The 12,910-nt window shown below is 43.9% G+C and overlaps 1 protein-coding gene across 3 annotated transcripts in view; it reads left to right on the forward strand.

Annotated features, from left to right (window-relative positions):
- The window catches only part of HIPK2 (homeodomain interacting protein kinase 2), a 139,930-nt gene extending 127,418 nt beyond the window's left edge, over positions 1-12,512 (forward strand). For all 3 annotated transcript variants that reach the window (XM_071422379.1, XM_071422381.1, XM_071422380.1), the window contains exon 15: positions 1,142-12,512. In XM_071422379.1, the coding sequence (XP_071278480.1) occupies positions 1,142-1,603 (462 nt within the window). In that variant the 3' untranslated portion in view covers positions 1,604-12,512. The remainder of the gene's footprint in view (positions 1-1,141) is intronic.
- The last annotated feature ends 398 nt before the right edge of the window (positions 12,513-12,910 follow it).

The raw sequence follows: 12,910 nt of genomic DNA on the forward strand, positions 1-12,910 counted from the left end.
CTGAGAAGAGTAGGGAAGTTACAGCTCAGGTACCAGTGTTTCAAGAGGAGAAAGTCTGGAGAGCTCAGAGGACAGTGCTGGCATGCATCCAGAGGTGGATATTAGCAGAACTGTTTTTTAAAAAGAAAACTAATTTGATGGAGAAGAATGTCTGTTCTCCTTCAATATGCAGAGGAAATTTAAAAACGTGAACAGATTTTAAATAAAAGTGGGTGAAAATGGAGGAAGTGGGCAAGATGCTCTTTGCAAGAGTTGGGGAAGAGTGTGGCTACCATATTTCCACAGTAATGGCACAGAGAGTACTTACAAAATAGATGAAAAGGTTTGGAAGAATAGAAGGAAATAGCATGGAGCATTTTCCTTCTTGTCTTCTAATTCCTGCTTTATTAGTAATTTAATACTCTGACTAAAAATGACTGGGAAAACTCCCTACATTTGTGTACAATGCAAGAAAACAACTTAAAAAATCCCTGGAAAAAAAAAAGTACATTGGTCCCTTCCCACTGCCAGAAGTTTCCTGTGCTCAAGTAATTTTAGCTAAGGACAATGAGGGCACCAGGCACCTGCAGGATCTAATCAAGCTGAGAGTTTTCTCCTTAAAAAATAATGTGGTTCTTTTTACTAACCAAGGAAATCATTAACTGCAAATAAATTGCCTGTTCCAGGCATAGTTAGGCAATCTCATTCCCCTGAGCTATCTGTAGACCACAATTTGTCATCAGAGAGTTCACCAGCAAAAAACACTTGTTGCCTGAGCAACTGGACTTGAGGAAGATGTACTTGGGAGCTGGGCATCCAAGGTTGTGTCTTTTGGTAGGTGTGTCAGCAGGTTGTAGCTCAAACTGGGGACTTGCTTACCTTCTGGGGGTCATTTTGGTCCATGTATGAAACTACAGGGTTTCATACCCTGTAGTTTTGGTCAATGTATGAAACTACAGGGTTATCCTGGGCTTGTGAGGGTCCCACTGCTGTCACCCGTTTTCAAGGGAAGACTGGCTGGATGCTGAGAGTGTCAGGAGGAGCTTAGGAGACTTTCCTGAGGTTCTCCTGGTGTTGCAGGGAGGCTCCCAGACCCTACTGAGGAGGCAAAGAGCCATCTCTTGTCTTGTAACCACCTATCACTGTTGCTGTCTTTATCCAGGGCCAGCAGCACATCTCGACTGACCGCGCAGGGAGCCACCGGAGACAGCAAGCCTACATCACTCCAACGATAGCTCAGGCCCCGTACTCCTTCCCGCACAATAGCCCCAGCCACGGCACGGTCCATCCCCACCTGGCCGCCGCCGCTCACCTGCCCACCCAGCCCCACCTGTACACATACACGGCCCCCGCCGCCCTGGGCTCCACGGGCACCGTCGCGCACCTGGTGGCCTCGCAGGGCTCGGCCCGGCACGCGGTGCAGCACACCACCTACCCCGCCAGCATCGTCCACCAGGTCCCCGTCAGCATGGGCCCGCGCGTCCTGCCCTCGCCCACCATCCACCCCAGCCAGTACCAGGCTCAGTTTGCCCATCAGACCTATATCAGTGCTTCTCCAGCCTCCACAGTCTACACTGGATACCCACTGAGCCCCACCAAGGTCAACCAGTACCCTTACATCTAAACACTGGAATAAAGAGCGAGAGAGACACACCCGGCCCGGGGGGAGTGAGGCAGCCGCTTTTGTATTGAAGAACATGACAAACTAACAATGCAATGGGAGGCTCGCGTGAAACTTGAACGAAGGAGACTTTAGGAAGAAAAGAAAAAGAGGAAAGAAGGGGGAAAAACCAATTCTACAATTTTTATTTAAAAAAAAAAGAAAATGGAAAAAAAGAACAGAAAAAAAAATAAACCAGAAAAAAAAAAAAACCAACCATTCTGCACCAAACTAGAGAGAAAGAGAGAAGGAGAAGGACCCTCCAGCGGGTCCTGTCTTTTGAAGAACTTCACCAACAGACTTTTAAAGGTTATTTTCATCCAATAGTGAGCTGCATTTAGAAATTTGTTGTCCAGAACACCTAAAATGAAATCCATTAGGTTTTTAATCCTGTAGGTATATGGATTAGGGATTTATCCAGCATTTCAAAGGGTTTATACAGCAGTTTTTGTATCCCAGGATATACATAGGTTTGGGGGGATTTTTAACAGAAAAAGAAAGTGGGTAAGGGAGGCTGAGGGTGGAGGACAAAACATTGTCCCAGTGCTCTAAATTTGGGCCTAACACTGCTACCCTTAAACACACCTGGGCAAAACAGGCCATGCAGCACTGGTTGAGAGCAGAAGCAATGGGGGTGTTTCTCCCTCTTCTTGAACACACTGGATAAATCCCTGAGAAATGCTATTCCTAAACAAGATCTCTAATAATGTATGTTGGATTTCAGTTGCTTTTTTTTTTTTTTTAGTTTTTTTTGTTTTGTTTTTTTGGAAGTGTTCCTTTTCAATCCCTATCCATTTTAGTATAGGAGGAGACATTTTAGCTGCCCTCAACCCCCTGCCCCCAGCCCCGGTAGAATGTAGCACTATACAGGTCATACCCCTTTTTACTCTTTTGTGTTGAACTTCAACGATACCAATAGACTATTCCTCAATGTGATTGCACAAAGAAAAGTGATATAACATAGGCATGTAACAATGTGATTGTCCAGGTGTGTGTGTGTGCGTGCGTGTGTGTGAGTGCAGATGCTGCCTTCTCTCTGTGATGTGTTCCTCGGCACAGCCATTACAACTGTCACAGTCTTAGTTTTACATCATTCCCTCGTAGTGCCTTACCAAACTACAGAAGCGGTTTAAGGGTTTACTTCCACTGGTACTCCTAGAAACTGACTGAGGCTAGTTGGAATTTACTCTCAGCTCTTTTTCTTTCTTCTTCTTCTTCTTCTTTTTTTTTTTTTTGGGGGGGGGGGGGAGGGTGGGGGGGGAATTGTTACTGCCGATTTTCTCCTGCTGGTGGTGTTGGGTTTTTTTCTCACGTCGTCAGTCGTAGCTCACTTGGCGAGGTGTTGGGGTGGCTCGTTGGGGTCAGAAGTGCATATAACTGGGTGTTTTGTCAAGCACTGGATGGGCTAGAAGCAACCAGGTCAGTTGTGAGGACCCAGAGAGTCTGGGGACTCATTTGTGGACTGGTCTGTTTCTGTCCTGTTGAAATAGCAGGTTTCCTCCCTGGAAACTGAATTCTCATTCTGCTGTTTGCCGATGTTCTCGATGGAGTGGGAGGACAGTGTCCACCCTCATCATCAGGTTGTCCTGGTCATGTGTCTGAAATGGGAACAAAACTTTAGTCCTTGATAAGGGGAAACACTAGTTGTTGCCAACATCTCTCACTGTGTCTGTTGATGAGAAAGGGTCAGGAAAGGGCTGGAGTCCCAAAGCAAGCATGAGAAAATCCAGTTGAGAGAGTCAATCTCAGGTTTCTTAAGTGAAAAGAGTATTGTAATACATAGAGCCTTACCCACTCTAACATAGCTGTGACACTGTGTGCCTCCCCTGCTCTCTTTTCACCCACACCCCGAAAAACTGCCTGCAATGGCAGAGTGACCCTGGAACTGGAGAGTAGGTTGGTCCTCCACACCAAGGAATGCTACATGGTTGTTTTGTTTTCCAACAGTAGCTAAAGAGAGCCTTTCCTGTCATTGGTTTGGTTCAGCAGGGAGTTTCCCTGGTAATGGCACTTGCACTGGTGCATCAGTACCATCATGCCTGTGGATGTCCTGAGGAGGAAGGAGAGAAAGGAGTTTGGTAGAACGTTTCCATGAAAGCTGAAATCTATGGGGCTGCTCAGTTCCACTCTACATTTCCTTGTAACTAGAGCATGGAGTAGTCAGGTGTTTTGCAAGATGCTGGAAAATAGCAGGTTTGTTGGCAGGGGGGTGAGGGATGGGTTCCCTGAGTGGCAGTGAGGAAGGAGGCTCTCTCAGGTTGGAAAAGCTGACAGAAGGACAAGCACAAATATATTGTATTGTGGTAAGTGCTTGGCTGGCCTGGAAGACGAAGGGATCCTGCTATGCCTAGGCTGTTCAACAAGGCCATTGTCTTCTGGCAAACCACCAAATAACCTTCCTGGTTGCTAGCTCTGGTTCCTGGGCTACTCTTGCACAGTTTTCTTCTCCTGCCTGTCCTTCATTCCAGCTCAGTATACTGTAGATGAGGATGCAATCTCCCAGCAGCCTATGCACCTTACCCCCGCTCTTGTTTTGGAAAGACATGTCCCCTTTCATCTGAGGCAGGAAAATAAAGCCCTGCTCTCTCTCTTGCATTCCTCTCCTCTCTCACCAGTTTGGGAGCGAGAGCATCATGCTGCTTATGTCATGAAAAGGAAAGATAATGTTATTTTATTGTATGGTTATTATGATTATTATTTTATTATTATTATATTTTACTCTGGGTTTTAATTGCACACGCATTCCTTAAACTTTGTGGGTTTTTTTTTTTCTCTTATTGTTGTTATTGTTGTTTATTTTATTTCTCTTCATCAGTGGCATTGGAAGGGTTACTGTGATTATGAGAACTGCAGGAGGAAGGAGAAACGAGATTATTCCGATGATGAAAACTCTGCCACTAATCTGGGGGAGTGGGACCGCTCAGTGAGAATGGTTACAGCCTTGAGGAGCAGGAGTTACCCTCTGGGTCACATCTGCATTTCAGGATAAGTCCAGAAACATTCATTCAGAGGCCAACACCTGCTAGCAGCTAACATAATGATCTGTCAGGAGAGCTGGATCAAAGGCAGGTAAGGACCTTGGTGCCCCAGGGTCCAGCTCACCATCCCTTAGCTTGAAAGAACATTTATATGAGATTAAGACTTGTGCTCCAAGCCATGATCACTGAGACCTTGCAAAGAACACAAGGCCACACTACATATTAAGGGTTTGGTTTTCCTAAAGGAGGACACGGTTGGATGGCTCTCCAGAAGCAGGGCTATCGAAGGAGCCACAGCAGAGCTGCAAGGGTGGCTCTCAGTCCCATCTCTGGATAAAGCACACTGGCACACACAGATGGCATTAGCTGGGTAAAGCAGGGCTGCAGACAGGGCAGTGTTGCTCACCTGCTCTTTTCCTCTCACTGAAGACTAATTAGGTGTCCACAGGCCAGGATGCTTGGTTTGATTTTTTTCTTTGTTTGTTCCTGATGTAGATTTTCCCTTCTTTTACAATTCTTTGTTGTGAAATTTCGTTATGCTGTTCTGGTTGCTACAGTTTAGGTATTTATGGTTTGATTTGCATCACCTGCTCTTTTAGAATAGGGGGAAGCAGTGACTGATTCTGAATTCCATCAAAAAAATATAGGACTTCAGCAAAGACTAAGAGTTAATCATGCACTTGAGTGAAGAACTTCAAGTTAAATACTTTTTTATGTGCTCCTCTGGCCTAAGATTAGCGAAGCATGGAAGGTTGCAGTCTCAATCACAGTAGTGCTTTACTTGTATTAATTGCATTTTCCCTGTGTACCTATCTGGCCTGCTCTCCCACATGGGCTCAGATCTGATTTTGGGGAGTATTTGGCAGTGGAACTGTTACATCAGCACAGACTGGCAGAGAGAAGGGTTACAGTGCATGTCAGAGAAGCCACCTTTCACATTGTCCATCCTGGAGCTGCTGGTCTGCCAGACTGTCGTGGTGATGGGATGCTGCTTAAAGAGAAGCACAGCACAGCCATCAGATTTCTTTGATGGTGCAGCACTGTGTGAGAGCTGTGTTTTCTGGTGGGTATAAGGGAGCTGAGCAACACCTCCTCCCTCACACTTGTAGAAAGGAATTGTATGGATAAAGGTGTGGTTGGTCATAGGGGAAACACAGTCATTTCAGCAGGGGAAATAAAAGCTTTGCATACTGTCAGTACCACACACGTAATAACAGCCAGCTGGTTTTGCTTGCAGAGTCCTTTGGAGAGGAAATGGGATTGGCATGGTTTGGGTCAGTTGGTGTTCCTTGTATGCATGGAGTACATGGTGTGGAAACTTGAGGGGGTAGGAGAATGTTTAGATACTGGAAGTTTTATGGGTGGCTTATGGCTGGCAGAGTGAAAAAGTGGTTCTTTTCCCCATTATGTCCTCTTGCCTTCTGCCTGTGCAGGAAGCAGAAGGGAGCACAGACATTGTCTCTCCTCAGGAGGATGTTCTGTTGCCTGCTGTGACGTCAGAATGCAGGAGGGAGGATAGAGAACCACTGACATGAGCAGACTGGAAAACCCAAATGGAAGCAGATTTGACTGTAGAGTGGTTAAATCCAGTCATTTGAGAGAGCAAATGCAATTGAATCTTCCTTGGCAGGTTTTACCTGCTTGTACCCAGCAAATTGGGCTTTGGCAGGTCTCTAATTCTCTCTCTTTCTCTAGTAGTTTTGGTGTAATACACAAAACATTCCAAGAAAGGGACACTTTTGACTGTGAAATTTTTCCTTTTTTATATATTCAAGGGATTGTGTATTGTAATTTGGTTTGAAGGCAATTCCATTAGCAATTTGAAGGGCAATAAACCTGTTTTTTTCTTTAACCAAAGAGACTTTATTTTTTTTAAAAAGAGAGAAAGAGACTCCCATCTACTCCAGAAATTAAATGAAGCCACAAATCATGAGCACCAGGCAATGAGGATACACCGTGGAACTCAATCTTTCCATTCACTTCTTTTTTTCTTTTTCTCTCTCTCTCTCAAGTTTCTGACATCTTTTTGAGTAGCTAGCTTGATAAGCAGAGCAGAGAAATTCACACTAAATATTGCTGCTATCCTAAACTGTAGGGGATGTCAAAAACTTTTTTCTTCTCTTGTTATTGTTCACATTGATTTAAGTGTTTTAGTGGTGACATTGCATTGTGCAAATGGTGAGCTCTGTAGTGGGGATAAGCTTCTGGATGCTCTGCATGATTCTGTAGTGTCTCCTCTGGATTTAGGACACTGGTTTTGTTCCTGTGGGTTCATAAAATCATAGAATATGCTGAGTTGGAAGGGACCCATCAAGATCAAGTCCAACTCCTGGCCCTGCAGAGGACACCCCAAGAATGACACCATGTGCCTGAGAGCATTGTCCAAATGCTTCTTGAACTCTGTCAGGCTGTGTGCTGTGACCACTTCCCTGGGAAGCCTGTTCCAGTGCCCAACCACCCTCAGGGTGAAAAACTTTTTCCTGATATCCCAAACAGTGATGCTGTGGTCAGGCCAGGCACAGCTGGGCGTTGGACTTGGGCTTGTGTTCTTCCATGGCTTTGCAATCATTAGAGATCTGCAGTGTTACTTGTGGGCCAAATCCTGGATACCTGTATGCAAGGTCTGCTGTGGGTAGGCAATACAGATGGGAAAGGTGTGGGAAGGGAATGTTTTCCCTCTTCCTGTTGACATAGCTGTCCCTACCATGGTCCCATTTGCTGTGTGAGCTTCAAAGCAGTTGATACGTGGTCCTGGGCACTTATCCACGTCACCCTCCTGGTGCTCCTGTGAGAAGGACCTGTGTCCCAAGTACCTGGAATCCCCACCTTATTTCTCAAGGCCCACTTCTGTGCCTACAAATCATTTTTCTCCCTCCAGACATAGGGAGGAGATGGTTCTCTGCTGCTGAGGTTCCCCCACTGCTGTACTCCAACAAAGCTGCCTCTGATGACGGTGACAATTTCACCCTGGGTTGCAGATGCTGAGTGAGGTGCTCAAAGAAGTGGTGCCAGTCCTGTTGTTGGTGGCTGTGCATAGACTCCTTGCAGGGATACTGCACTGGGTGAGAGGAGCTGGGCTTTCCATGCTGGTCTCCATCCCTGTGGTCCATCCTCCCCACCACTACCTGTGTGTGTATTGCTGTGTTGCCACCATGCTCACCAGGCACACAGCGAGACCCACAGCAGGGGTGGCTCTGGAAGGAAGGCCTGGCAGTGTGCACAGGAGCTGCTCACAAAGGCTCTGTGCTCAAGGGTTCCTTGTCCCCTGTGACAAATGTGATTGCTGTGAGGGACCCCAGAGGCAGTGGTTACCTGTGAGGAGCTGCTGATGCAGGTGGTGGTGTGAGAACCAGTCTGAAGGTAAACTGACCTGGGTTCTGCATGTGTCAAACGCTTTCAGCGGGAAGACGTGGATTTAGAGCATTTGTGTGTGTTGAGAGTGAAATTTGAATGGTAGATTGGCTTGGTTCTTCAGAAGTCTTATGAAGCATACTAGGAGGTTTTGTGTTCGGCATTTGTGGTTTGAAACTCCTGTTTCTCATTTACGGGTTAGCTTTGTCCTTCCAGTTTTAGCAGTGCTGCTATAACAGACTATTCATGTGTGTTTGAAGATAAAGTTTTTGTTTTTAATCTTTTGCTTATCATAGTTAATCTAAGAAAGGCAATACTAAAGGTATATTTTTTTCCAAAAATGATATTTTTTACTGCACTGATAAATATTGTGACATCTCTGTTCTTAACTCTTTCGCTGTGAGGGGAACTGTGTGCAGATTCACACAAACCTTGTAAATATTTGTGTGTACTTCTGACAGCCAGGGATCGATCTTCCTTCCTTCCTTCCTTCCTTCCTTCCTTCCTTCCTTCCTTCCTTCCTTCCTTCCTTCCTTCCTTCCTTCCTCCCTCCCTCCCTCCCTCCCTCCCTCCCTCCCTCCCTCCCTTTCACCCTTTCCTCCCTCCCTCCCTCCCCTCTTCCTCCACCCCTTCCTCCCTCCTTATTTCCATTCTCATTTCCTTCTTCCTCTTCTTTCTTTCTTTCTTTCAAACAAGGTTTCCTCTTTGAAACAGAAAGCAATGGGGCAACAATGCTCAGCAAAAGCAAAGCTTATCCCACTTTTAGAACGTAGCCAAGGAGTTTTTGCAGTGCTGGCATAGAGTTAATATTTAAGCCGATGTATTTTGATTTTTCAGCAAACTGTTTAGAAAGGAATAAGATGGATAGAAAAGCTTCGGTCTGGAATTCTGATCAGAAGAGTTACCCATCTATTTTATGGCGTTTTCTTTATGGTTTCCTTTTCTTTAAAAAAAACCTTAAAAATTAAAAAAGGCTTGTTGCAGGCTTGCTTGCCTGAGCTCTAGGCTGGTTGGTGGCTGTTCTGGGAGTGCCTTGTGCTCTGGGACTGCTGGCTCCTTTGGAAGCAAACCCACTGATCAGGATTCTGGATTCTGATTGCTTCAATGGGTATCCCCCAGTACTGTGGGATACTTTTGCTTTTTTAAAAGAAGGATTTAAATACACTTATATTACGCAAACTGTGACCTAATGGCAATAATTACCTCAAATGTGGGCATTCATCCTGGTTTTAGCCTTTCTGAAATCATGTAGCCAGCTTGAACTTTGATTCAAAGACTCTGAACTCCATAGGGGCAGAATAGCGATAAATGCCCACCCTGGTCATTGTTGCTTGAGTGAATTCTGAAGACAGTGAATCTTTAAAAAGAAAAAAAAAATTAAACCAAGGAATAGATTACTCTTTTATGTATTTTAATCAATTGTGATGTTAAAATGCACATGTAAGTATATATGTTTATAGCTACTGTAAAATGCTTTGGCCTTCTAGAAGATATTTAATGAGTCACATTTTAAACCAATATGAACTGAGTAATAGACTGTGGCTACTTAAACAGTTTTCTGGCTACATTTTATAGTTACTACAGTGTTTTATAGTTTACATTTAAACTGGTACTTTTTAAGGGAAATCTTGTGTTTATAAGTGACACCTTCAAAAACTCAGTACAGCTGCCTCTTTTTTAATTTTGCCCGTTAAAAATAGAAAAGTACAAGTGTGTTTTTAATATGTATATTCTGTTTTGAGATATAACATAGTGTTGGAAAGTCAGTCCAGAGATGAAGTAATCCAATGTGTTCCAAAATCTGATTAAAAAAACACTCCACCCGCTTTGAAGATTTAGTTCAACAGATAAGCTATTTGTTTGTTTGCTTGTTTTAATAACGTGCTTTATCAGGCCTCCCTGGTTTGAAGCAGGGAGCATGATAAAAAATTCACTGTCCTATGTAAGATCCTCATTTGGATGAAGATACCCACATTAGGAGAATGAAGGATATTCATAAGAAGGATTGTATTGTACTGTTGATAAATCATTAGCCAAACAAATAATTCCTGAGTTAGTGAATGCTTGTTTTATTTGGGGGGGGTGGGAGGGGGTTGTTTGTAAGTGTGTGTGTGTGTGTGTGTGTTTGTGTGAGCCACTCAGAGGCAATGCTGTAATTTGGCTTTCATCTGTTCACCCCTTTCTTACAAATGATGCTCACCACCACAGAAATGTTTTAAACCAGTAAACAAAATACAAAGTTCACTCACCATCTCCGTGTCAACTCTGTTTTCTCAGCACATGCCAGTCCCCATTAACGCTGTTCCCCACTGCTGCTACCCTGTACTTTGCATTTTGATATATCACATTCCCCACTCCCTGGTCTCACTTAGCTGTCTAGTTTTTTCTGTTGTGTTCTCTCACTTGGGTAATCAATGAACATGGTATAAATGTCTGCTGGGCAAAATGGTACTTTGAGGTCCCGAAAGTACAGGAACTGACATTTAAAAATATGTATATGTACATCTGGGCTTCAGCTGTGGAGCTGGGTTGCTCACGGGAGGGCTCCTTTTGCGTTTCCACCGTGCTGTATTTGTCAGCTGGCAGCAGAGGTGGGGAAAGGAGCAATCGTGACGCTTTGCAGCTGGGCACGGGTGCTGCTCCCAGTACAATCACAGCCCTGGGGCCGGGGAGCTCAGCCTGCTTCCTCCTCCTCCTCCTCAGCACCGTTCCGGTGGTTGCCATTCCTGCCTGGTCGCATTGCCAAAGCCATCAGGTGTCACACGGCAAGGCAGGAGTGCCAGCAGCACTCGGGCCAGCTGGCAAACATCCACCCTCCCTCACTGTGCCCCACCACTCAATCACCAGGCTTCACTGCCTGGCTCCTGCCCGGTCCCCTGTTCTCCCGGACGGAGTCACACTCACGAATAAATGCCAGCACACTCCAGGAGCCACAGAGTCTTGTTGAATACCTTGGCTTGCAGCTTGTTAAGCAAGAAGGGGTTTCCAACACTGGCAACGCAGATCCCATAGGATCTGGATGGTTACATACAGCACCTCTGCCCTCAGCAAGGAAAGAAAGCGCTTCTGCAACGCTTCCACCTCACATGGTTACATACAACACTTCTCTGGCTTTTCTTTTCCCCTGTTATCCCTTATGTGTTTGATTTTTTAATTTTCTCTATATATTTTTTTTACTCTGTATTCTTGAAACAAAACTTCCACAGCTATTCCAGGGCACAACCATTTCAGGTGTAAAAAAGGATCTCCACATCCCATGTTTCACCAACAAAGCAATCAAGGCGTTTTGGGTACCAGATTCTACTTGGGCAGAACCAGAATGTAGCCTGTATATTTCATACCAAATCCAATTTCTGAAAGGAGAGGAAGTGTCATTAATAGCTTTAATAAAGGAGTGTGTGTGAGAGAGAGAAAGAGAGGGAGTGAGAAAGAGAGAAGAACAAGGGGCATCTTGGAAGGTGAAAAGTCTAGATTTCGGGTAGTTAAAAATGAACCAATGGGTGAAACATTTTTTTTTTTTTTTAATGAGCTGTAAAATCCTTTTAAAAACAGGAGGGGTGAAATGGAGGGAACATTTTATGCCTTTCAACTACCCACAAGCCCAGCATACTCTGGATGGAAAGTGGAAGTTAATATACACTGCACCAAAATTATTAAGGGAAGGTGGGGGCAGAGCTGTGAGAGGCAATTGCAGTCGCAAGGGAAAAGATGCCCCTGCCCCAGCTCTGGATCTCAAGTGGTTCTTTCTCTACAGTATCATCTCAGCCCAGTAACCCCACGAAAGCCCTGAGCCGTTGTGTTCCTTCACTGTACGGTTTCTGTAATAAGAGTGTTAATCCATGTTAATCTTTGTGGAAATTATTGTGTGCAACAGTATTTTCTTGTGTACTGCTTTTTACCTATGTGAATTGTCCCTTTCTGTTTTCTTTTTTTTTCCTTTCCTTCCTCTTTTTTCTTTTTTTTTTTTCTTTTAGTAATATGTCTTTCTTCTTTTAAAAGAAAAAACAAAAACGAACTGATGTGTTGTAGACCTATATGTAACCTATTCCTTAGTCTCATATTATAGGTATGTTATAAGAATGGATATTTTACTTGGCTTTAGAATGTTTTACAAGAAAACTAATTCTTAACCAATCAAGTTCTTGCTACTAAAAAAAATGCTTGTGTTTTTCATCATGACGTTGTGTGCTTCTAATTAATAATCATTTTCGTTGTAGAAAAATGGAGTGAATTTATATTAGTCTTGGAAACTAATAATAGCATTGTAAATTTATGAGATGATTTTAACAGAAAATACATTATAGAAGAATATAGTTATTTTAATTGTAATATTACTAACTGTAGGGTGAGAAAGGAGGTCCCGTTGTGGTGAACTATGTTATAGCTTGTTATTCACAGTTTCTTTTTGATCATTTTTTCAGTCTCTGAGGTGAAACGAGTTATTAATCAGAATTTGTCAACTCACATATGCATATTGTATATGTGTAGAAATGTAATCACACTTTGTCTTGGAATTACATTAAACTGTTTTAAGTCACTGCAAAGTTTGTGTGTCTCTGTCTTCTCACTAGTTAAACTGTTGGTTTAACATTTGGTTAGTTTTCAGATACTATTATTTAAACTCCTCAGTCAGTTGAAAAAAGAGCCCTAATAGTACCACTAATAATAAATACTCTTCTCTTTGAGGTAACATGTTTGGATTTGTGAAATGCATTTTTTTCCCAGGGCAGAAGAGCATCTGCATTCAGATGCTTCACTGAAGCACAGGAGGCTGCTCAGAGCTGCTGTGTTCAGCTGAGTCAAGAACTCCCTGCTATATCCTGCTATGCCAAATGGAGTGTGGTCATCAGCTGCAAGAACAGGTCTGGATTTTCTTTTAGCCTGAGCCCTCAGTTCATTTGCTCCCTTTCCTCTCTTTGCCAAGTCCCAGCTGACCTTTGAA

Source organism: Agelaius tricolor, unplaced genomic scaffold (assembly GCF_023055355.1).
Source record: "Agelaius tricolor isolate 1412-34295 unplaced genomic scaffold, bAgeTri1.0.p SCAF_3, whole genome shotgun sequence".
Classification (NCBI taxonomy): domain Eukaryota; kingdom Metazoa; phylum Chordata; class Aves; order Passeriformes; family Icteridae; genus Agelaius; species Agelaius tricolor.